Source organism: Gorilla gorilla, chromosome 5 (genome assembly GCF_029281585.2).
Source record: "Gorilla gorilla gorilla isolate KB3781 chromosome 5, NHGRI_mGorGor1-v2.1_pri, whole genome shotgun sequence".
NCBI lineage: Eukaryota > Metazoa > Chordata > Mammalia > Primates > Hominidae > Gorilla > Gorilla gorilla.
This window is the reverse complement of record NC_073229.2, coordinates 35830356-35856621: the sequence shown is the minus strand read 5'-3', so window position 1 is coordinate 35856621 and position 26266 is coordinate 35830356. Positions and strand designations below refer to the sequence as shown.

At 41.7% G+C, this 26266-nt stretch overlaps 1 protein-coding gene across 2 annotated transcripts; it reads left to right on the top strand.

The window, feature by feature from the left end:
- Positions 1 to 22: 22 nt before the first annotated feature.
- Positions 23 to 25800, top strand: TPMT (thiopurine S-methyltransferase). 2 transcript variants are annotated; one of them, XM_004043313.5, is made up of 9 exons: positions 23 to 160; positions 6005 to 6188; positions 7268 to 7360; positions 11452 to 11584; positions 15774 to 15826; positions 16465 to 16539; positions 21613 to 21698; positions 23328 to 23372; positions 24724 to 25800. In XM_004043313.5, exons 2-9 carry the CDS (start codon positions 6049 to 6051, stop codon positions 24834 to 24836), a joined length of 738 nt encoding a protein of 245 aa, XP_004043361.1. In that variant the 5' UTR covers positions 23 to 160; positions 6005 to 6048; the 3' UTR covers positions 24837 to 25800. The 2 variants fall into 2 exon arrangements, with proteins under 2 accessions (XP_004043361.1, XP_018884930.1); XM_019029385.3 differs by having other exon boundaries at positions 32 to 160; positions 5990 to 6188.
- Positions 25801 to 26266: the final 466 nt, after the last annotated feature.

Sequence of the window (26266 nt, the reverse complement as noted above, 5' to 3'; positions counted from 1 at the left end):
TGCGGAGGCGGAGGCGGGGGCGGAGGCGGGGCGCGGGCGGAGGGGGGGCGCGGGCGGAGGGGGGGCGCGGAGAAGTGGCGGAGGTGGAAGCGGAGACGTACCCGCCCCTGGGGACGTCATTGGTGGCGGAGGCAATGGCCGGCAACCAGCTGTAAGCCAGGTAGGCTCACTCGGGCGCGGAGGGTGCGGGTGAGAAACGGAACGATTTGCTAGGAGTGTATGCGCCTGTGCTAGGGCTCCCAGGAATTCTTACAAGCGTAGACAGCCTAGCAATCAGCCCTGTGAATTGGGGTTCAGGGCAGAAGCGGAAACTGGGAATAACGAGGTCGGACAGTAAATGACCTGAATCCAATGTCCAAGATGTAAAGTGCTTCCAAAGCACTGGTGTGTTTTAATTATTTTTTTTTCTTTTTTCTTTTAGAGACAGGGTCTCCCTCTGTCGCACATGCTAGTGTGCAGTGGCACAATCATAGCTCACTGTAACCTGGAACTCCTGGGCTCAAGTGATCTTCCCGCCCCAGCCTCCTCAGTAACTGGGACTACAGGCTCGCTGCACCACGCTTGGCTAATTTTTCAAATTTTTTTTATAGAAACGGACTCTCGGTTTTTCCCCCAGCCTGGTGTATTAGTGATTTTTGGGAAAAAATAAGTACTGCCAAATAGTGAGTGATCCCTGGTGATGTGGGAAACTGGGGTGCTGTAAATATTCTGTCTTGCTCTGTGGTGGTTACACAGGTGTATGTATATGTAAAAAATTCACCGAGTCATACTCTTTTAAGATTTGTGCACCTTAGGAAAGTTTCTTCTCAATTTTATGAAATTTAAAAACAAAACTATAGCAGAAGCTTTTGAAAAGGTGAGAATGGAGACTAGAACAAACTTGAGGACTTTGTTTGTGGGCAGAAATTATTGTGAAATTTCCCTTCCTTAATTCTTGTAATGTGCACTTTTTTGTATTATAGAAATAAACTTTATTTCTCTAGAAATGATGTGTACAAGTGGAGTCCATGCTGAGAAACTGTTAGAACAGCTAAGACGTTGAGCCCAGGAGCTTGAGACCAGCCTGGGTAACATAGCAAGACCCTGTCTCTACAAAATATTTAAAAATTAGCCAGGCATGGTGGTGCACCCTTATAGTCCCAGGTACTCAGGAGGTTGAAGTGAGAGGATGGCTTGAGCCCCAGTGTTGGAGATGGAAGTGTCATTACACCACTGCACTCCAGCCTGGGGGATAGAGAGAGACCCTGTCTCAAAAACAAACAACTAAGACGTGATTAAGTTGTGTGCATGATTTTGTTAGACAGTTCAAGTTTGTGTGAAAGGAATAGAGTTGTGCTACTCCAGGCTGCTGTGGAACTCTGATAAAGATTATGCTTCTCTTTTAAGTAGAGAACTGCTTTATGAAGCCTTGAATTTAGGTTCCAGAGTTTCTGAATGAAAATGAGAAAACTGCAACATTCTTTTGCTTTTCTGTACCCAATATAAATCAGATACTTTCTACTGACCTCTCAGAAAACTCAGAGTTACCTCCTGATACCATCAGGGTCTTGCAGAAGCCATTTGTCAACAAATATTTGCTAAGAAGTGAATTCATGTTCCCAAGTAATGAGAGAAATGCCTCCTCCCTATATCCTAAGCATACTGAGGCCAAATTTGGCAACAAAAGGGGAAATTTTCCTGAAATACATGCTTTTATGCAATGTTTGCTATTTCACAGATTAATCATTAAATTAGAACCACCAATAATAGCATGCTAGTATAATCCAAACTAGTTTCACTAATGATTTAAAGGGAATGTTAGAATAATGGTGTTATATTGTCCTTAATATTGCAAAGTTGACATTGAAAGGAAAGGCATTTTCCTCATACATTCAGATGGATCTGCAGTTATGGTCTGTCAGCTGAGGAATGAGAAGTTCTTAATTTAGAAAGGAGAACTCTTTCTCATGAATGGTTTCAGACTGTAGAGCAGCCATTCTGACTGGCTGAGAAGTGTAGCCGCAGGCCAGAAGCCAGAAACTGACACTTCCAGGGAGGGGCAAAGGGAACAGGAATTTATGCTGAGGAAGGTGGCCAAATATACATATTCAGTAAGCTGTAGGATGACTCATGAATATTTATGAAAGGAGGAAAGGTACCCTTGAGTAATTGAGCTTCATGGGTACCATGCACAAAAAAATGGCGGTGTTACCACAATCACAGGATGGAGTTTTTGGCCCTCTTACATCAAAAGATGAAGCAAAGGACAGAAAAACCCTTACTGTGCATTCTCAGTAGACTGGCCAGAACCATTCTGTGGTCTGTGATCTCTTATCAGGCACAAAAGGAGGGGCAGCATCAGGGGGTTGGTTGATATCAGTGGTAGAATCTTTTGAAAGGGCTGGTTTCCCTTAAGCCCTTAGAGAACAAAGGCTAATTGTGGTTAGCAAGAGAGGAGGTATAGAGTTGTATCTGACGCTCTATCTACTCTTGGCCCAGAACTCAGTTTTCAAGGTTACTCTGGGGTCCCGTTAGCCAAGAAAGTGTGTAGTGAGCCAAGATCGCACCACTGCACTCCAGCCTGGGCAACAAGAGCGAAACTCCATCTCAAAAAAAAAAAAAAAAAAAGAAGAAAGAAAGAAAAGGAAAGAAAGTGTGCCTTCAGTCAGTTGAGAGGCTTTGAATTTTATTGTTAGTTTACATTGTACATGTCTTTTTTCAGTTTCCTTAGTGTGCATTTCCCATGCAAAAAAAGAAGCTGTAGAAAATTATTTGAAAATACAAATGTGTGGAGTAGAGATAGGATATTGAACTATGGTTCAGTATCTACTTTAATCTGTTTTTGCTCTCTCCTGAAAATAACAGGATTTTTTTTAAGGCATAAAGTACTAGGATAGCCAGGACAGGAGAGACAAAATTAGTAAAATTTTGGAAAGGCAAATGGACAAGTGGGAAAGGATTTTGCAACTTCAAGGAAGCTGAATTCTAAAACCAGCAATGAGGAAAGCCGTTGAGCAGCCCAGTTTGCATTACAGAATCCCCAAATGCTCAGGATTAGCAGCACCAGGTACCTCCATAAAGTGTGAGAGTATGGTTGAAACAAGGAGGATTGCTTGAAATGCTGGTTCAGAACAGGCCAAATCCCCAGATCCTTTTCTCAACTTCTTGCAACCAAGTGTGTACATCTCACCACACCAGCAGGCTTTGGGGATTTATTCTCCGGAAAGGGTAAAACAAAGAGTGTCTGTCTAGACTGAGAAGATATGATACACAGTTGAGCATGGGAGTATACAGAAAACATGAGGATTAATTGAATACAGCAAACTGGATGCTAGGACCCTCGCCCACTTCTCTTCTTTTCTTATATGAGTATATGACAGTGGCTCCAACGACAGAATCCTTAAGACAGGAATTGGGAGATCCATCTATGGAAAGTCTGACTACCACAAGGAAATTAAAGACATTAGCCAGGCATGAGGGTATCCACCTGCAGTCCCAGATACTTTGAAGGCTGAGGCGGGAGGATCACTTGAGCCCAGAAGTTTGAGGCTGTATTGTGCCACTGCACTACAGCGTGGGTGACAGAGCGAGACCCTGCCTCAAATAAATAAACAAATAAATACATCTAGGTTTCCAAATGAAATCCACTCACATCACCCTACATTATAAGCCCCACCCACATTCTTTGCCTTCATTCATTTTATACCTATTCTTTTTTTTTTTTTTTTTCTTAAGACAAGGTCTTGATCTGTAGCCCAGGCTGGAGTGCAGGGGCACCATCATAGCTCACTGCAGCCTCGAACTCCTAGGCTCAAGCCATCCTCCTGCCTCAGCCTCCTGAGTAGCTAAGATTACAGGCATGCAACACCATGCCTGGCCAATTTTAAAACTGCTTTTGTAGAGATGGAGTCTCACTATGTTGCCCAAGCTAGTCTCAAACTCCAGGCCTCAAGCCATCCTCCCACTTTGGTCGCCCAAAGCACCGGGTGATTGATAGCACAAAAAAAAAAAAAAAGAGAGAAGAAGTTAAAAAAATGAGAATTAAGGTAAATCTTTCAGAAAATAGTACAAAAACATGAAGATATAGAAAAATAGAAAAAAATGAGAAATTTACCATACCAGGTCAGAAGATTCTAGAGACAAATAATAGGGGTCCCAGAAGGAGAAATAAAAAAAGCAGAGGGATGGCCAGGCTCAGTGGCCCACGCCTGGAATCCCAGCACTTTGGGAAGCCGAGGCTGGTGAATCACATGAGGCCAGGAGTTCAAGACCAACCTGGCCAACGTGGTCAAATCTCATCTCTATTAAAAACACAAAAATTAGCTGGACCTGGTAGTGCATGCCTGTAATCCCAGCTACTCAGGAGGCTGAGGTGGGCGTGATTCTTCACGAAACCTTTAGGGTGCCAACCCCCTATGGCCCCCACACTTCTAACCAAGAATTTGATACCCAGCAGAGCTATGCATCAAGGATGAGGAATAGTCTAACCGTGTTTTATACATGCAAAATGGAAAAACATTCTTTTTCTTCCTTGTGCTCTTTCAGGAAGCTCTGGAGGTTAGGCTTCACCAATATAAGCGTGTTCACTAAAAAATAACAACAAAAAAAAGAGGAAGACTTGAAATAAAGCTGGAGATTCAGACAAGAAGGAAATCTCCAGAATGATGATGAAGAGAGATCCCAGAAAGCTAGCTGTCTACCAAGATTAGAGAATAGTCAGGGCAGATTCCAGGAGAGAATTCTCCAAGATGATATTGATAGTATAGCTGATGACTGGAGAGACTGAGTGTACTGATAGGAAATTGGGACAATTGGCAGAATTTAGAGTTGAATTAGGAGTAAGTACAATCATGCCTACGTGATGAAGCCTACATAAAAACCCAAGAGGATGGGGTTTGGAGAGCCTCCTAATAGCTCAACAGGTGAAGGTCCTGTAGCTAACACATCTCTTCAAGTATATTCTTCGCAGTATCCTTTATAATAAACGTGCAAAGATAACTAAGTATTTCTCTGAGGTTTGTGAGTTGCTCTAGCAAATTAAGCAAACCCAAAGTGGAGAGTGTGGGAACCACAGCTTGAAGCCAGTGGAGGCCTGGACTTGCAACTGGTGTCTAAGTGAGGAGGGAAATCTTAGGGAATGAGCCCCCAACATATAGAATCTGACACTATCTCCAGGTAGGTAATGTCAGAATTAAATCAGAAGATACCCAACTGGTGTCCAATATTTGGTGTGCTGGGGGAAGAACCCCCACATTTGGTCACAGAAATCTTGTGTGTTGATGATTGGGGTGTGAGAGCAGAGGAAACACTAATATTAAGATAGAATTCAGTTTATTTAATGATCTCTTGTAATGTGTATTAAGGGATATTACTCTACCACCAGATGCACTGAAAGTAATTTTTTGTTATCACTTTTTATTGGATGTTGAAATGGCAAGGTGCAGTGACTCACACTTGTAATCCCAGTGCTTTGCGAGGCCAAGACAGAAGGATCCCTTGAGCCCAGGAGTTCTTTGTTGTCTGGACAACAAAATGAGAACCATCTCTATTAAAAAAAAAAAAATACAAAAATTAACCAGGTGTGGTGGTGTGTATCTGAAGTCCCAGCTACTTGGGAGGCTGAAATTGGAGGATCGCTTGAGCCCAGGAGGTTGAGGCTTGCAGTAAGCCAAGGTCTCCAGCCTGGGTGACAGAGCAAGACCCTGTCTCTGAAAAAAAAAAAAAACCAGGAAAGAAAGATTAGCTGGGCATGATGGTGCACACCTGCAGTCCCAGCTACTTGGGAGGCTGAGGCAGCAGAATTGCTTGAACCTGGGAGGCAGAGGTTGCAGTGAGCCAAGATCACACTACTGTACCCCAGGCTGGGAGACAGAGTGAGACTCCATCTCAAAAATAAAACCAAAAATAAAAAAAGAAAGAAATATTTTTAAAAAGTCATACTGCTAAGAATAATAGGTTTTCATTTAGCTCATCAATAGAATTCCAATGACCTTAAATGACAACATTGCAGATATTTTCCACGTAGGCACGGAAGACATATGCTTGTGAGACAAAGGTGTCTCTGAAACTATGGATGGTACGAGAACTTCACTTGACATTGAAGAGTACTCGGATACTGAGGTACAGAAAAACCAAGTACTAACTCTGGAAGAATGGCAAGACAAGTGGGTGAACGGCAAGACTGCTTTTCATCAGGAACAAGGACATCAGTAAGAAATATTTGGTATACAATAGAGAAATGTTCTATCAAAAACTGACTTTGAGATAGAAATAATAAAAGTACACATTATTTGACTAACTTTTAGGATGCACATTTAATTCTTCACATTTTTGTGTCTCCCGAGTCACAGTGCATCTGTGGCATGATGTAGTTTAATTGGCAGAGTCTTTTCTTCCCACAGTGTGTAAATAATGGTGTGGCTTACAAATGATGACATCTTAGATTTATAAAATATGTTCTTTGATCCCTGCGGCACCTATGTATTGGCCATGAATATTTATACCTACAACAGGTGCTCAAGCAATGTTTATGCTTACAATTCTTTATACTGAAAATCAGTGGTGTCTGACTTTGCTTTCCAATAGGATGTGTTCAGATGTTAAAGAATTATCTCTATGGTGGGAGAAGTTGCGAGAAATTATAAAGTGAGCTAGGATGTTGTGCAATGTAGTAGTAGTCTTCATAGCAGCAATATATCATGGGACCAGTGCTGAGTAAAGTGGTTGTTATAGACATTCCTTGTTCTGGGCAGCCACGCCCATCTCCCCAGGAGATGACATCATCATCATCATCATCATCATCATCATCATCATACCAGAAACATTGGGTTATTTCTGTCATGTGGATGGCCTTAGAAGAGCCACATCTCCACAGAGGGAATTACAAGAAACTACAAGAGTTACACTTCTCAGGTTTACTTCTGAGGCTTGAGTACACGTTTAGAGAACGTACCATGAAATTAATGTTGGAAAATCCATGGCTCCAGAGGCTCCATCACCCCCAAAATAGTACATATTTAGAGAATTAATAAAGAATTTTCAAAACATCCCCAAGAAAAAAAATTATTTTTAATTACTAATCAGGAAAGCCCTGGGTGTAAGTCAGATTTACCACTGACTGGGTGTGTGTCTGAGCAAGTTACCTGTTTCTTCATATGTAAGCTGGAGATTATAATAATTAATAGTATCTGCTTATTAAGGTTGTTGGGAATATTAAGTGAGATAATGAATGAAAAGTATTCACCTACCATACAATTGTCCTAAAACCTTTTTTTTTTTTCCTCCTCAGGCTATTAAAGAAGCATTTAGATACTTTTCTTAAAGGCAAGAGTGGACTGAGGGTATTTTTTCCTCTTTGCGGAAAAGCGGTTGAGATGAAATGGTATGAGCAGATAAACATTAACAGAATTATCTTGTCTTAATGATGAATTCTTTGGGTGATTTAACAGGATGTGAGTTTTAAAACTCCATTTTCAGGAAATACACAGAAATTCCTTATTTTTCTATTAGTGATGGGTATATAATGGGAAATAATATTCTCAAACAGTAAGAAACAACAGAAACAGGTATGAAGTCTTTCTGGATTGAGTTTTGAAATTTAAAAATCAGTTTGGATCCAATGGGGGGAGAAAAAACAGCCTTCCCTTTTACATTTCCTGGATCCTTGTATGTGGTTGAGTTTTTGTAGGTGGTTTAGGAATTTAGCTAAGTTAATTTTTAGATATTTGAAATGGTGGTGGACAGAGAAATTCAAAATGAATTACAGCTTTTTGGCAGGACAATGTTCATAGTCCACAGTTCAGCTCAACCTTCCCCTCCCACCAGGGAACACAGGAGTTTCTGTTATCATGAATCATTGTTATAAAACCACTGATTAAGAAAGTATTTCTTGTGAGTAATTCTCTACAAAGAGAATTCACTTTAACAAGCCACTTTTACTCTGAGTTACCCTAAAGTCACCTCGACATCATTCTCTATACTGAACTCTGTTGTAATGATAATATACAGATACAATCATACCTGCCAAGATATGCATTTATTTATAAGCTTGAATGTTGAGAACTTTGACCACTGAGCAGGAAAGAAAAAAGAATGTATGAAAAGGTTAGTAAATGTGCCAGGTGTGGTGGCCTCCGCCTGTAATCCCAGCACTTTGGGAGGCCAAGACAGAAGGATCTCTTGAGCCCAGGAATTTGAGACCAGTCTGGGCAACATAGTGAGACCCTGCCTCAAAAAATAAATTTAAAATAAAAGATTAATAAATGTAAAATATAATAACCTAAAAATGGTCTATTCTGAATATAAATATCGGTGACTAACGCAGAGTATGCATGCATTTTTTGGGAGTTGATTTTCAAGTAGAGATGATAGAATTTTTGCAGCCAGCACACACTCAACTGTAGCTGAGAGCCTTTGTTAGAGGGCTGCTATGACTTTAAGATTCAAGTGTGGTCATGAAATTGAGAATATTTAAACTATATTATGACACGTATATTTTAACCAATTCATTGAGCCAGAAGAGATAGTTACTTTTAAAACTACCCTCAAAAAAATATTAACTCTATAAACAGATTGTCATGTGATGTCATCATAAATGGTAACAACGTAGTACAAACAGGTTCTGAGGCAACATAAGGAAAATGGTATGAAATAGCCAATTAAATGTGATTGTTGAATATTTGGGGTCTAAAGCCATTTGTAATAAAGACATTACAAAAAATATCAGAACTGGCCGGGTGCAGTGGCTCACACCTTTAATTAGGTGAGCGGATCACTTGAGGTCAGGAGTTCGAGACCAGCCTGGCCAACATGGTGAAAACCCGTCTCTACTAAAAATACAAAAATTAGCCAGTCATGGCAGTGTACGCTTGTAATCCCAACTACCTGAGAAGCTGAAGCAGGAGAATTGCTTGAATCCAGGAGGCGGAGGTTGCAATGAGCCCATGCACTCCAGCCTAGGTGACAGAGTGAGACTCTGTCTCCAAAAATATATATATATATATATATGTATATATACGTAAATACAGTTATTTATATATATATATGAACTGAGCTACTGTAATTACATGTAAGAAGTTAAGAAGTTATGGTAGTAGATGATTTTTCATTTATGTAACTGATCTATGTATTGAGGTCTATACAGACATCAGATGTGAATAGAAAAACTGACCATGAGCTAAGGCCAAAAAGCATTAAAACAAAATGTTTAAGATATTTAGGTTTAGGTTTTTGGTTTTTTGAGACAGTCCCACTCTGTCACCCAGGGTGGAGTGCAGTGGCATGATCATAGCTCACTGCAACCTTGAACTCCTGGGCTGAAGAGATCCTCCCTCCCAACATGCTGGGATAACAGGCATAAGCCACCACACTTGGTCTTATTTTGTTTTTATTACAGGTTGTAGTAGGCTGTGCTTCATTTTTCCATCTGTTGAATGGGAAATAAAAACACATACGGCCAATTTGAATAACGTTTTTGTTTACATTTTATAACTTAAAAAATGTATGGAGAATTTTAAAACTCCCTGTATGTTTACAGATATCCTAAGAAATATGAAAGATGAAAGACAGGTTATTAATATGTTTCATTTTACAACTAAACAGTTCATGCTCTGCCCACATTGAAAGTACGTACTCTTTTGTAGATAAAAGGTACAGTCAGTCCTGCTATACTTGTTTCAAAACTGAATTCTAACTCAATTGATATATTAGGGAACAATTTGAGCATGAAATAAATTTCACATTTGCTTGTGTGTGATTTCATCTATAAGAAGCCTTAGGTAAAAGCAGAAAACTGCACCCAGTTGAACTAAGCCAGGTATGAATAGACGGAATGCACCAACATCCCCCAGCTACCTTAGTGAGCATTAGGTCTTTTTCACCGTAAAGTGCCATACTGTAGTATTTATCTATTTCTCAACCATTTAACATGTATAAAACTGTTATTATTAGGTTCTGTTTTTGTTTTTTAATGCGGCACCGACCAAGTTTTTAAATGCTGTGCCCTCACTTTCCCCACCAGCCTGGGGATTTTTAGTGCGTGATTTAGCATCGTGCGGTGATTTGAGGAAGGTACATGTTACATTATAGCAGAACTATGTTTTTATTTCACTTGACATAAAATCATAACTGTGCCTAGATGTTTGTACCACTGGTACTGTTTTCTCTTGAGTCCAAGATCCTGAGACTGAATTCTGTTCATTATAAAACTTACCAGGACTGTAATCCCAGCACTTTGGGAGGCTGAGGCAGGCAGATCATTTGAGGTCAGGAGTTCGAGACCAGCCTGGCCAACACGGTGAAAACCCGTCTCTACTAAAAATACAAAAATTAGCCGGGTATGGTGGGGCACACCTGTAATCCCAGCTACTCTGGAGGCTGAGGCAGGAGAATTGGTTGAACTCGGGAGGTAGAGGTTGCAGTGAGCTGAGATTGTGCCACTGTACTCCAGCCTGGCTGACAGAGTGAGATTCTGTCTCAAAAAAAAATTTTCCTCTTTTCCTCAAAATTACCAGGAAAAGCCCGGGTGTGGTGGCTCACGCCTGTAATCCCAGCACTTTGGGAGGCTGAGGCAGGTGGATCACCTGAGGTCGGGAGCTCGAGACCAGCCTGGCCAACATGGTGAAACCCCGTCTCTACTAAAAATACAAAAATTAGCCAGGCATGGTGGCAGGCACCTGTAATCCCAGCTACTCAGGAAGCTGAGACAGGAGAATCGCTTGAACCCTGGAGGTGGAGATTGCAGTGAGCCGAGATTGCGCCATTGCACTCCATCCAGCCTGGGCAACAAAGTGAGACTCCGTCTCAAAAATAAATAAATAAATAAATAAATAAAATTACCAGGACAATGCTATTTGTATATGATAAAATATACAAATTTTTGGATAGTGTTTATTTTAAGCAAATGGAAACTACAAAATTAGTATACAAATGAGTGCTAATGTTCTAGACCTGTTGACTTTAGTACAGTAGCTACTAGCCACATGTGGCTATTTAAATGTAAACTAAATAAAATGTAAAATTCAGTTCCTCAATCATGAGGAGCCAATGTGGCTAATGCCTATTTTATTGGACAGTGACAGATATAGACATTTTCATCAATGCAGAAAATTTTAATGGGCAGTGCTGATTTAGAGAAATTGAAAAGCATTTCCTCTAGTCAAAGTCAAATCAATTTGTATTAAATCAGTATTTTGTTATATATCTATAATTACATTCCAACTGTTCCATACATAAAAAAAGATATATATAATTTTCCAAATTTTTATTGTTTCTTGAATTCATATAAGTCAGTTTTTCAGAATTTTTATAAGGTTTGAAAATAATATAGATCTGCTTTCCTGCATGTTCTTTGAAACCCTATGAACCTGTGTTCATATAAATTCCTTTAAATTAAAGAAAATATATGCTTACTCTAATATAACCCTCTAGTCATTTGAAAACATAATTTAAGTGTAAATGTATGATTTTATGCAGGTTTGCAGACCGGGGACACAGTGTAGTTGGTGTGGAAATCAGTGAACTTGGGATACAAGAATTTTTTACAGAGCAGAATCTTTCTTACTCAGAAGAACCAATCACCGAAATTCCTGGAACCAAAGTATTTAAGGTTTGTTTTGATTTGGGTAAATAATCGTATCCATATCCCCACAAAAGTTTTTCTCAGCGTGAGTATTATGAGGATACCATTCATGTGTCCGATGGTTCCTATTTAGCACGCAGATTCACTGTAGACACTATATAGTATAAGAAGCAAGGGCTTAAAAATATAGGTGATAGCTACCTAAATAGGTATAGACATATGTATATAAAAGCTGAGGTCAAAGCCTCTCTGTACTCAAGCTTTTAGGCTTGTTTTATTTTTATTAACAAGCATTTTCTGAGAACCCATCATGTGCCAGACCCTGCCTAAGACATTGAAGAGATAAAGATAACACAGCGGCTCACGCCTGTAATCCCAGCACTTTGGGAGGCCGAGGCGGGTGGATCACGAGGTCAGGAGATCGAGACCATCCTGGCTAACACGGTGAAACCCCGTCTCTACTAAAAATACTAAAAATTAGCCGGGCGTGGTGGCGGGCGCCTGTAGTCCCAGCTACTCGGGAGGCTGAGGCAGGAGAATGGCGTGAACCCAGGAGGCGGAGCTTGCAGTGAGCCGAGATCGCGCCACTGCACTCCAGCCTGGGCGACAGAGTGAGACTCCGTCTCAAAAAAAAAAAAAAAAAAAAAGATAACACAGCACAACCCCCTCACTCCCACCCCTAAAGAATCTCTTAGTTTAGGAGAGAAGAGAAACAGGGACAAAGCTATTTGTAATGCATGGAGCTAAGTGTAAAGACACAGGGTATTAAGGGAAGAGATGGGAGTTACCTGCCCAACCTGGCGGTGCTTCCTGAAGCATGGTGACAGATAGAGCTGGAATCAGGCAGGGCCTGGGTCCATGGTCTTGGACACCTGGGGAACATACTACTTAAATCACCCATGAGGCCTCACAGGAAGTGATTTGAAGGGAAGTAGCCTCCTGGCAGAGAGACAGGAGGCTGTGGCAGTGGTCCAGGAAAGACATCATGAATCCCTGAGCGAGGAGAGTGATGGGGCATAGAGAGTGGATAGGATGGATTAAAGCAACATTTACGATAGACCCACAGGATTCTGTGACCGAATGAGGAACAAAGAAGCGATGAGTTCACATTGCTGGCTCAGATGACTGGCTGGATGGTCAAGAATAAATGAGAAGGGCAGAAAGAATGAATCTTTTTCTAGAGATGATGAGTTTAAGGGACCTGTGGAGTGGCAAAGGTTTTATGTCTGAAGCATGGAGTGAGGTTTGGGCTCAAAATGATAGGTATGGGAGTGGTCTTTATGCTGTGAGCAGAATGAGCCAGTGTAAATAAACAAACACTACCCAAGTGGGAACAAGCAGAGAGAACCTGTTTGGCAGAGACTCAAAGGCAGGCAGAGGAGTGGGGAAGCTTTATAGTGGACAAAAGTAAAAGCTCCCAGCATGTGCTGTTGGCAGGCTGTTGGCACAGGGAAGCTGGAGGTGGGTAACTAGGAATGGGGCATCCTATGTGATTGGTTTGGGGAGCATGTTTGCCTTTCTCTGGCTGGTCCTAAATTGGAAGAAGTGTGGTAGTAAAAATTAGGGAAGCTGGCAGTCATTGACCAAGTCACTGCAGAGGTTGTGAAGTGGCTACCTTGTCTGGGGTAAATTCCCCAGGTTCTTTGTCTTGTGCCAGGAAAATTTAGGACACAGACACACATGAGGAGTTCAGGAGTGGAGGTTTAATAGGCAAAAAAAAAAAAAAAAAAGAGAAAGAGAAAAGAAAACAGCTCTCTCTTTAGTGAGAGAGAGGGGACTTCCGAGAGGAAAAAACCTGCCAGGTGTGGAAGCGCCGGATTTTATAGTGCAGCCTGAGGAGTCAGTGTCTGATTTACATAGGGCTCACAGATTGGTTCGATCAAGTGTGATGTTTACATAACGTGCTGGGAAGGCTGGTCGCCCCACCCTAATCTTATTATGCAAATGAACTCTTCCCTTCGCTGGCACCATGTTGTCTGCTTCTTACTCTACAGGTGGCTGGCAGAGAAGGGAAGATAGAGCCACCATTTTGAACATGATTGGCACAAACTGCCGGCATCTATGTCTGCAGCTCGATTTTATAGGCTGCTCTTTGTTAGAAAGGAAAAATGATTCAAGGCTGCTTTTCATTAAGAGGAAAACCTTCCGTACCCTCCCTATCTGCCTTAGTAATTTCTTCTTAACTCCTGAATCAGTTGTGGGGTCAGAGTTGTATTGTCATATAGGATCTATTGTCCATCTGTATATTCAGTGTCTCACAAAGTACTCTTTTCTAAATATTGAAATTAATTGCTCAGCTGGGCATGGTGGCTCATGCCTGTAATCCCAGCACTTTGGGAGGCCAAGGTGGGTGGATCACTTGAGGTCAGGAGTTCAGGACCAGCATGGCCAACATGGCGAAACCCCATCTCTACTAAAAATGCAAAAATTAGCTGGCTGTGGTGATACATGCCTATAATCCTAGCTACTCAGGAGGCTGAGGCAGGAGAATCGCTTGAACCTGGGAGGTGGAGGTTGCAGAGAGCCAAGATCGCACCACTGCACTCCAGCCTGGGCAAGAGAGTAAGACTCTGTCTCAAAAAAAAAAAAAAAAAATTGTTGCTCAGATCAGTAGGAAGCTTGATGGTATTTTTTATTTCACATCTTCCTCCCACCCCATTCTCAAAGCATTAAAGAATCCAAGGAGTTTACTCAGTCCAAAGAGGGCTAGTCCTGCTTCCAGGCCCCTCTTGGAGCAGCAGTTCCCCGCCCAGGCTGCACATTTGAAATCATCTCTGGATCTTATCAAAATTCCCAATCCAAAGGTCTTACCCCAGGCCAATTATATCAGAATCGCTAGGGGTAGGGCCCTGGCATCAGTACTGTTTAAAGCTCCCCTCGATTCCAATTTGCAGGCAAAGTTGAGATCCAGCTGTTCTGCCTCCAGGCCCACCCGTCTCTGGGCTGACCCAGTGATCCTAGGCTGGTTGTCAAAGACCCTTCCTCCTCTACTTGTAAACCTGCGTGGGGACCTCATTTCAGAATAAAATCTAGCAGTCTTGTGTGCTGACACACCTTTCCTACACTGCCCTTCACCCCAGCTCCCAGGATCCTAAAGTCTATGTTATATTGCCCCCTCTTGGAGTGCGCCCCCAGTCCACACCCTAGAATGTCACCCTTTCAAAAGTCACCTCTTTTTTTGTTTTATTCTCTTGATTTTTGTTGTTGTTGTTTATTTTTTTAGGATTATTTTGCTCCAAGTGTTTGTTTTTGAGACAGGGTCTTACTCTGTCACACAGGCTGGAGGGCAGTGGCACAATCACAGCTCACTGCAGCCTTAACCTCCCAGGCTCAAGTGACCCTCGCATGTCAGCCTCCCAGGTAGCTGGAACTACAGGTGTGTGCCACCACACCCATCTAATTTTTTCTGTAGAGTTGGAGTTTTGCCATGTTGCCCAGGCTGGTCTCATACTCCTGGGCTCAAGCGATCTGCCTGCTTCAGCCTCCCAAAGTGCTGGAATTACAGGTGTAAGCTGCCACACCTGGCCAAAAGTCACCTTTTGTTTAGTCTCCCTGATGCTCCCAGGCAGGCCCCTGCTCTGCCTCCTATGTTCACATAGTTCGCAGGCATAGAACCACAACAGAGCAGGCCATTCTGGATTGTAATGTTCTCTGTGCCCACGCTTCTCTGCTCTAGTCTGTCCTCACTGTGGTCAGAGACTGTGTCGAATTCAAATCTACTGTCAAGAACCCAGGATAGATGTCTTGTCTATTAGGTACTCAGCAAATAAATGCTCATTGGCTGAATGAATGAGCGAAAATGGAAGAATCAACACAATTGCACATTTCTGGAATAACTTAAAATACCTGACTTTTCAGTACCACCCTGCCTGATAATTGGTTGACCTGCAGATTTATCTTTAGCAGAGTAAAAATATCACTCTGCTCAAGGAAACATTGTTAGAATTTTATAGCAAGCTCTGAAGTGAGTAACAGCCAACTGATCTTCAAGGTTGTCCTCTGTGATATTCCTCTGAGTTGGCCCAAAAGAACCTCACACAGGTTTTAAAAGAAAAAAATAAGGTGCCAATAAAGTGCAGTAAAATTATTTACTTTAATTATGTTTAATTAACACATTCTTTCCCTAGAACTTTTGCTTTGCTTGGCCCTCTTTCCTTGACTATTCAAGTACTTACTAAGTAAAAAAAAAAATTGTTTTTTCATTATTTCATTACAGAGTTCTTCGGGGAACATTTCATTGTACTGTTGCAGTATTTTTGATCTTCCCAGGTAGGTTGAATACTACATCTGCACTTTAAAAAATTTGAATGCTTGCCAGGCAGTGCAGGCATGGGAGTGGAGGTGTCTTCCTCACTCTCTTCCACCTGTGTAACATCCACAAAGCATTTTTTTGAATGTCTGTTCTGCAGATATTTTTATTACACACTCGTCTGCACACTTTAATGTGTTTTGTCTTTGGTTAGCTCCCAAACTATGGGAAACTGAGGCAGCTAGGGAAAAAGAAAGGTGAGTAAGACAGTGTCTTCTACCTTGCACCTGGGCCTGTAATAGAAATGAATTTCAAGTAGCCGAGGGAGATAAGAGCTCATCTCCTGAAAGTCCCTGATACTTTTTGTATCAGGGAGCCAGAGGCTGGGAGCAGAGTTGTTGCACACAGTCCTTTGTTCCTTCTTCATGTCCCCAAATCATAACAGAGTGGGGAGGCTGCTGCCACAGGCTCCTAAAACCATGAGGGGATGGACAGCTCTCCACACCCGGGTCCACACATTCCTCTAGGAGGAAATGCAGACATGAGATCCTAATACCTTGACAATTGTTGAAGTACCAGCATGCACCATGGGGGACGCTGCTCATCTTCTTAAAGATTTGATTTTTCTCCCGTAAAATGTTTTTTCTCTTTCTGGTAGGACAAATATTGGCAAATTTGACATGATTTGGGATAGAGGAGCATTAGTTGCCATTAATCCAGGTGATCGCAAATGGTAAGTAATTTTTCTTTTTTTGTTTAGCTGTCTTAATTTTTTAGTATACTATACTTTTTCTGGGTTCTAGAAAATCAGCTAGACTTTTACGAGTTTGAAATAGGTTATTATGTTTGGAATTTATAAAAACCTAAATCCAATACTAGCTTTGTCTAAAAAGTATAGGATTTGACTACAGAGACCTGGGTATAAGGCTATAAGGCTTGTGGCTCAATCACTTTCAAGCTGTGTGGCCTTGGTCCAAGTATTCAACTTCTCTAAGCTTTGGTTTACTCCTGCAAAATGGGAATATTTCTGTAATACTAACACAATCATCACCACCTCCACTAATATTACCGGGTAATACTTACTGGTCACTTGCCTATGCCAGGTATTGTTCAAAATACTTTATGTGGGCTGGGTATGGTGGATCATACATGTAATCCCAGCACTGTGGGAGGCCAAAGCAGGAGGATTACTTGAGCCCAGGAGTTTGAAACCAGTCTGGGCAACAAAGCAAGACGCCACCTCTACAAAATATTTTTAAAATTATCCGACCGTGGTGGTATGTGCTTGTAGTCCCAGCTACTTGGGAGGCTGAGGCAGGAGGGTGAGCCCAGAAGTTCAAAGCTGCAGTGGGCTATGATCGTACCACTGCACTCCAACCTGAATGACACAGCAAGACCTTGTCTGTAAAATATTTTAAAAAAACAAAAAACAAAAAAATCAAAATATTTCATGTGGTTTAACATTTAATTCTGTAAGGTATAAGCTACTATTCCATTATACAGATGAGGAAACTGAGGTCAAAGAGATTAAGTTACTTGTCCAGAGTTAAGCAGCTGGTATGTGACAGAGTTGAGATTCAAAACCAGAGTGTTTGGCTTTGAAGTCCATACTTGTGGCCAGGTGCGGTGGCTTACGCCTGTAATCCTAGCACTTTGGGAGGCCAAGGTGGGCGGATCACCTGAGGTCAGGAGTTCGAGACCAGCCTGGCCAACATGGTGAAACCCCACCTCTACTAAAAATACAAAAATCAGCCCAATGTGGTGGCCTGTAATCCCAGCTACTCAGGAGGCTGTGGCAGGAGAATCACTTGAACCCAGGAGGCAGAGGTTGCAGTGAGCCAAGATCGCGCCATTGCACTCCAGCCTGGACGACAAGAACGACCCTCCATTTCAAAAAAATGAAATAAAATAAAGTCCACACTCATGATCCCTTTGTTAGACTACCTCAAAGGATTTTTGTGGGAATTGAAAGAAATGAAATATGTAGGAAATACCTTGTCATCTCTAAAGAACTGTATAAATGAGAGCTGTTATTATTGAAGCATTTGTTATTGATGTTTTTGGTGACCATTCTTATTATACCCAGTCTTGTTAGAAAATAAAACTAAAATATGAGTGAGGAAGCATACTGAGTAAAATGTGACCACATCTGTATACTCTTTCAATTCAAATAATGTCATTTATGTGCTTACTTGGATATAGCATGGAAATATTGAATTACTTAGTTGTGTGGAGCAAACTCATCACTTGGCCAAAAAGGAGGCTGGGCGCAGTGGCTCACGCCTGTAATCCCAGCACTTTGGGAGGCTGAAGTGGGTGGATCATGAGGTCAGGAGTTCGAGACCAGCCTGGCCAACACAGTGAAACCCCATCTCTATAAAAATACAAAAATTAGCTGGGCTTGGTGGTGCACACCTGTAGCCCCAGCTACTTGGGAGGCTGAGGCAGGAGAATTGCTTGAACCCGGGAGGTGGAGGTTGCAGTGAGCCGAGATTGTGCCATGGCACTCCAGCCTGGGCAACGGAGTGAGACTTCATCTCAAACTCAAAAAAAAAAAAAAAAAACAGGTTAGGCTCCACATCAGTGAAATAAGATTTTTATTTTTAAAAATTGTTTCATCAGTAAGGCTTACTGCCAAACCTAATCTTTTTAAATTAGACCATGCTACATCTTAATTTTCATGCTCCTGTTTCCCTCTTTTTCTCACTGCTCCTCCTTTATCTCTTTTCCGGAACTCCCGTCCTCCTTGCGTGCCTAAAAGTCGTGATTCCCCAAGGGACCACCATCCTCAGCCTTATGCTCTCACCCAAAAATTGCCAGTATTTGTCCTACCAGAAAGAAAAAAAACACTTTATGAGAGAAAAATCAAATCTTTTTTTTTCGAGACAGAGTTTCACTCTTGTTGCCCAGGCTGGAGTGCAATCGCACTATCTCGGCTCACTGCAACCTCTGCCTCCCGGGTTCAAGCGAATCTCCTGCCTCAGTCTCCTAGGCAGCTGGGATTATAGGCATGCTCCACCACACCCGGCTAATTTTTTTGTATTTTTAGTAGAGACGGGCTTTCTCCATGTTGGTCAGGCTGGTCTTGAACTCCGGACCCCAGCTGATCCACCCGCCTCGGCCACCCGGTGCTGGGATTACAGGCGTGAGCCACCACGCCTGGCTGAAAAATCAAATCTTTAAAGATCAATTCTGTTACTTTCATTCAGCTATTCAACAAATATTTACTAAGTTCCTGTGATGTTCCAAATATATACTATGCCAGAGGTGGGGCAAGTAACTGAACAGATTATACATGGTATTCGCTCTGACAATCTTTACATTTCCAGCTCTGTTCTTTCTCCCAAACATCCACATCACATGTCCAGTGTCTGCTTTGCACTTCCCATGTGACATCAGTGTCCTTTAACAACTCAAAATATCACCGAGACCTCTGTCTCCATGAGACACATTTGTATATGAAACCCCATCTGCTAATGTCTAAATTTGTAGGTGTTTCCCACTCCCTGAAGATGATCATCCATTCCTTAGAGGTTAGTCCTTCTACAGGCTCTGGTTGGCATGGTAAAATCCACCAAGCAGTGGGAAGCAAACTGGAAGTCACCACGTGCAGACCAAGAGCAGACCCAGCGCTTTGGGAGGCTGAGGTGGGCAGATCACCTGAGGTCAGTTATTTCCCCAGTGTCTGATATAATATATATTTAGCACCTAGTAAGAGCTTAATAAATGTTGTTTAAATAAATGAATGGAAGAAGTGAACTGCACTCTGAGCAAGGGCGATATTAGTTTACTATGTACCGGTAGTATCTTAGGTTTTTTTTTGAGATGGAGTTCCACTCTTGTTGCCCAGGCTGGAGTGCAATGGCGTGATCTCGGGTCACTGCAACCCCTGCCTTCTGGGTTCAAGTGATTCTGCTGCCTCAGCCTCCCGAGTAGCTGGGATTATGGTAGCGCCACCACACCCAGCTAATTTTGTATTTTTACTAGAGACAGGGTTTCTCCATGTTGGTCAGGCTGGTCTCAAACTCCCGAGCTCAGGTGATCTGCCCACCTCGGCCTCCCAAAGTGCTGGGATTACAGATGTAAGTCACCGTGCCTGGCCTTATCTTAGTATTTTATATATGTGCTGGTACTTAGCATCTTAGTTCTTTATCTACATGCTGGTACTCAGTACTTACCATGTTAGCACATTATATTGGTGCTCTCGTTAGGACTGGGTGTCTTCTCCTTAGATTGTACATTGTCAAGTACTGATGTATTTTCTGCTGTGACTCTCGAGTTCTTGCCTAACATAAACCAGTAGGGCAGACCTCATTTTTCTGGACTTTTTGAGACTGGTTGAGAGAGAAAAAGTTCACATTCTAAGAGGAATGAAGTCTTTCAGTCCTAGGAAACCCTACCAAAACAGTCTGACATCACCTTCATGGGGACAGCAAGTTTCTTCTGAAAAACGAGAATCAGAAAGTAACAGTTTCTGTTCAAAAGTTTGCTTTGATGTGGTTCTTTCACCTACAAGGAAGAGTGATCCACTGTTGAATTCTCACAGTTTGTGAGGTGGTTATTAGTCTTATCCTCATGTTACAGGTGAGGAAACTGAGGCACAGAAAGGTTAAGAATTTGTCAAGCTTACAGAGCCAGTCAGTAGAGGAGCTGGGGTTTGAGCCTGGGCACCTCATACAGTCTGCACTTGCCTCCCCAACTTCTGGCAGACATCTGGACATAGATCACAGTCTAGCCAGGCTCCGTAGAAACTGGAGTGCCAAGAGCCCAGGCTCCTTCCTCAGTGTGGGGAAGAGTGTCCATCTTTGTCCTTGGCCTGTCTCTCATGGCCTCTCTACCACCCTGCATGCGTCTCCTGTCCTCTCCTTATCCCTCAGCTTCCTCCATTTTTATTCCCTCATAGCTGACTTGCCTTCAACGCTCAGCCTCCTTGCTCCACCCACCATACAACACAAAAGCTCCAACTTTCAGTAGGACCACAGCTAATTAGCAATTCCTCTTTGGTCTCTTAATTCAGTTTCCGAGTCAGTCATCTGATTGGTCAACTCATCGTCTGTACCTGGTCCAGCCCTGGCTTCTGCTCAGTCTATTGATGGGTTCTGTTAGCATCAGCTTCCCACTCTGAGCCTATCAGACCTGGCTCCCTGAGGCACCTACTCAAAGGACAGTTCCATTGCACTCATGGTTTATGCCACACTTGCAGAGCTTTAATTTCGTGCCACCTCTTTTTGGCCTGCTTGTTACTCTCATTTCTCTCTAACTAAATAGAGGAAAAGAATTGTGTTTTCTCTTACATGAGGCCCCTGGAGGGGTCCCAGTCACCCAGGATATTTGTTAAATTGCAGCATCCCAGGCCCCATGGCAAACTAACTGCATCGGTCTGTGGGGATGGAGCTCAGGCATCTTTTCTTTCAACAAGCACCCCAGTGATTTTGACACCCAGCCTGGTCTAGAAACCACTGTCCTCAAGCACACAGGCATCCAAGGTCAGCAGGCCCTCGAGTACCTCATCAGGCCAGAAGGAGTCTCTACCCATCCTTATGTAATGTCTTCTGCTCTGATCAGCTCTGGAAGCAGGCCTCGATTTGATTCCCATCTGGACCAATTCCCAGCTTAGGCAGGGGCCATAATTTGCTAAACCCATTTCTCACTTTTAAAATGAGAATCAACCTCTTGTGATTATTAGAAGAATTTAAACTCAGTAGTATCAGCGAAAGTAACTTCTGGCTTCCTTCCCTGCCTTTTGTCCCTCCAGCCTTTGCCTGTGTAGAGAAATGTAACAAATACCTTCTTGTGTTCTTTGTAGCTATGCAGATACAATGTTATCCCTCCTGGGAAAGAAGTTTCAGTATCTCCTGTGTGTTCTTTCTTATGATCCAACTAAACATCCAGGTAAAGTTGTTGGGTTTTTTTTTTTTTTCTTTTACCAGTTGCCTAGTTTCTTGATATAAATTCTATGACATGGATAAGAATTATTTTCTCCTAATTTATCTCATAGGAAGCATACTGCATATATGCATGGAGATAATTCCAGTTTTGACTAATGGGAACTATAAGCATGTTTTTCTCTTCCTATATTGTACATGATTTTCTTGTATTCCTTTCCCATTTTGTTTACCATTCACAATTCAGACTAGAGAAGAGGGGGGAAATGGATGATCCTGATATAGAAGAGAAATCTCATGAGTCCTATTGGGAAGAAGGAGGAATGTGGTTGGATATTGCATATCCGTATCACCCAAGTGGTAGTGATGTGTTGGACAGATGCCTTCACATACACAAGCATGGGGTGAGAAGTGAATATGGGGATGCAGAAGTTGTGCAGGAAAAACTCTAAATTATTGTCCTTTTTTAATTTCTGAAGTTTTATAATCTATCTATTGCATTCTTTTATTTGTTTTGAATCTGTTGGGGGTATGTTTTCTCCTGGACTCATTTTAATGCATTCAAACATTGAAACTTAACCTTTGTCATGGCTGGAGAAATACATAGACTTTTAATTTGTAAGAGTCACCTTTTTGATTTTCAACTGAGCTTTTTAACATGCTTGTTTTGTAAATATTTACATATGTTAGTATTTTGGTTTTTTTGTTTTGTTTTGTTTTTGAGACACAGTCTCACTCTGTGGCCCAGGCTGGAGTGCAGTGGTTTGATCTCGGCTCACTGCAACGTCCGCCTTCCGGGTTCAAGTGATTCTCCTGCCTCAGCCTCCCAAGTAGCTGGGATTACAGTGTGTGCCATCACACCCAGCTAATTTCTGTATTTTTGGTAGAGACAGGATTTCACCATGTTGGCCAAGCTGGTCTGGAACTCCTGACCTCAGGTGATCCGCCCTCCTCGGCCTCCCAAAGTGCTGGGATTACAGGCGTGAGCCACCGTTCCCAGCTAGTATTTTGTTTCTGCTTGAATAAATTGGGGTCTTAAAAACTCATTAAAAGATGAGACCTAGTGTCCCTAATTAAATCAGAGACAATCAAATGGAAATAGAAATTAATAGAGGCAGAAGTTAACTCTGCTAATCTGATTTAAATTCCATTAATGAATAGAAGCCCTAACAAAGAACCTTTGGGAAGAAAATACAGCAGTCCCTGTCTGGAGGTGGAGTCTGAGGATACTGCTCTTAGAAGAGGGCGGAAGCTCAGCTTCCTTATACTCTATATCCTGCAGCAGAGCGGGAGGGGTGTATAAAATGTGGGTGAGTGCAGGAGTTGGTAGAAAATCAGTATGCTAGAAAATGGTTGAAACCCCCAAGGAATCTGCTGATGGAATCCACTCTGATTTCAATGAGCCTAAGTCCCTTGACCGGTTTAGCTGTCTCATCTAAGCTAAAGATGGATATGATGGGGATGTAACATTGCCATCCTCTCAGTAAGTCAATTTATTTCTTTAGTATGAGATTTGCAAAAGAAGACTGAGAAGAACATGCCACATCATCACCTATTTGGATAATGAAGTTGTATGTAGAACAAGTACACCTACGTCATTGGAAATAAACTCAGAATTTATTTCTCTTTTACCTAGGTCCACCATTTTATGTTCCACATGCTGAAATTGAAAGGTTGTTTGGTAAGTTTGTGGACTTATGCTGTAACTTTTTAAACAAAGTCAAGTTAACTCTTTTGGGCCTGGCGTGCTGGCTCATGCCTGTATTTCCAGCACTTTGGGAGGCCAAGGTGGGCCGATCACCTGAGGCCAGGAGTTCGAGACCAGCCTGGCCAACATGGCGAAACCCTGTCTCTACAAAAATACAAAAATTAGGCCAGTGTGGTGGCATGTGCCTGTAGTCCCAACTATTTGAGAGGCTGAGGCATGGGAATTGCTTGAACCTGGGAGGCAGAGATTGTAGTGAGCCAAGATTGTGCCACTGCACTCCAGCGTGGGTAACAGAGTGAGACTCCATCTAAAAAAAAAAACCTATTGTGAACTATTAGTATATTAGTATCTAGAGTATGTCTATAAAATTTAAAAGATAAAGACCATTTTATTGAAAGTTGTTTTATCTTAGAAAAAGAACTAATCTCTGTAAATGTGCTCTGTATATATGCTATATGCTCTATGTTAAAGGTATTTGAACTTTTCTAGAGAGATGGTGTATTTTTTTTTATTTATTTATTTTTGAGATAGGATCTTGATCTGTCACCCAGGCTGGAGTACAGAAGTGCAATCACAGCTCACTGCAGCCTCGACCTCCCTGGGCACAAGTGATCCTCCCACCTCAGCCTCCCAAGTTTCTGGGACCAGAGGCATGCATCACAATGCTTAGCTAATTTTTGTATTTTTTTGTAGAGATGAGGTTTAACCACATTGCTCAGGCTGGTCTCGAACTCCTGGGCTCAAGTGATCCTCTTGTCTTGGCCTCCCAAAGTACTGGGATTAGAGGCATGAGCCGCCATGCCCAGTGGTGTATTTATTTTTACTCTTGGGAGTTAAAAGTGGTAATAACAATTCAGAGTTCAGGAAATTTGCCCTTAGCATTCCTCTGTTTTGATTAAAAAGAAGAGAAAAATGTTTAGTGTACACTGTTTTTAAAATAATTTCAAGGTTTTGTTTGTTTGTTTTGAGATGGAGTTTCGCTCTTGTTGCCCAGGCTAGAGTGCGATGGTGCAATCTCAGCTCACTGCAACCTCCATCTCCTGGGTTCAAGCGATTCTCCTGCCTCAACCTCCCAAGTAGCTGGGATTATAGGCATGTGCCACCATACCCAGCTCATTTTGTATTTTTAGTAGAGACAGAGTTTCACCATCTTGGCCAGGCTGGTCATGAACTCCTGACCTCAAGTAATCCACCTGCCTCGGCCTCCCAAAGTGTTGGGATTACAGGTGTGAGCCACCGCACCCAGCCAATTTTGAGTATTTTTAAAAGAATCCCTGATGTCATTCTTCATAGTATTTTAACATGTTACTCTTTCTTGTTTCAGGTAAAATATGCAATATACGTTGTCTTGAGAAGGTTGATGCTTTTGAAGAACGACATAAAAGTTGGGGAATTGACTGTCTTTTTGAAAAGTTATATCTACTTACAGAAAAGTAAATGAGACATAGATAAAATAAAATCACACTGACATGTTTTTGAGGAATTGAAAATTATGCTAAAGCCTGAAAATGTAATGGATGAATTTTTAAAATTGTTTATAAATCATATGATAGATCTTTATTTACTAAAAATGGCTTTTTAGTAAAGCCATTTACTTTTTCTAAAAACGTTTTAGAAGAAAAAGATGTAACTAAACTTTTAAAGTAGCTCCTTTGGAGAGGAGATTATGATGTGAAAGATTATGCCTATGTGTCTTGCAGATTGCAAGATATTTTACCAATCAGCATGTGTTACCTGTACAATTAAAAAAAATTTCAAAATGCAATGCATATTAAATATAATACACACAGAAAAACTGGCATTTATTTTGTTTTATTTTTTTGAGATGGAGTTTCGTTCTTGTTGCCCAACCTGGAGTGCAATGGTGCAATCTCAGCTCACTGCAACCTCTGCCTCCCAGGTTCAAGTCATTCTCCTGCCTCAGCCTCCTGAGTAGCTGGGATTACAGGTGTGCGCCACCACGCCCAGCAAATTTTTTTGTATATTTAGTAGAGACAGGGTTTCACCATGTTGGTCAGGCTGATCTCGAACTCCTGACCTCAGGTGATCTACCCACCTCGGCCTCCCAAAGTGCTGGGATTACAGGCGTGAGCCACTGCACCTGGCCTGACATTCTTTATGAAATTTAGAATTGTTGAAGAACTATAACACTTCAGTAGGGTTCAAGGTGATCCCAAAAGTTATATAAAAGATTAGTTTTTACTATAAACCCTTGTCTTTTACTCAGATCCTAGCATCCCTTTTCACATGGTTTCTCCATGTATATAACAGAATCAAGAAACAAATTTTAATTAAACAATCTGTAACAGAATCAAGAAACAAATACATTTCAATTAAACAATCTATATGGAACAAACATTCCCAAATTCTAAGAATAAATTTTTCTTTAAGTTTTCTCTGAGTTTGGCAATTGTTGTTTTTTATAATTTAATCTGTTTAAATCATCAGGTCTTATAAAATATTAATGTACTTAGAGCTGGATTCATGGCTGTTTATTATGAAAGCTTAGATTTCTCAGTTCTTCTTTAACCGCATTTTGTTATATCAGACAGTCCTCTATAACTCTGTACTACCCAACAACTAAATGGTTTAGATTGTTTAGCTCATGTTAATAGGATGGTTGTGTATTATAAAAAACGAGTTCCGTGTGTGTGTGCACGCATGCACGCACATGTGCTGGCTTAAAGGTTGTTAATGCGAGGTTTGGGGTCCCCTTTAACACTGGTGAAAGCTATGGTACTCTCCCCAGAGATATGTCTTGTCAGCCTCTCTAGTTCCCCTTGGCCTGCATGTACAAACTTCCACCCTAGAAGCTCTCTGCCATCGATGTATTCTAATAGATTTGTAAGGCTATTAATTTGAAGCAA

Bases quoted from the DNA above. Each gene is read 5' to 3' on its own strand.
- TPMT (XM_004043313.5), top strand. From the start codon at position 6,049: ATGGATGGTACGAGAACTTCACTTGACATTGAAGAGTACTCGGATACT. The intron at 15,827-16,464 runs GTAGGTTGAATA...TCTTTCTGGTAG, and splicing joins AGTATTTTTGATCTTCCCAG to GACAAATATTGGCAAATTTG. The intron at 23,373-24,723 runs GTAAGTTTGTGG...TTCTTGTTTCAG, and splicing joins TGAAATTGAAAGGTTGTTTG to GTAAAATATGCAATATACGT.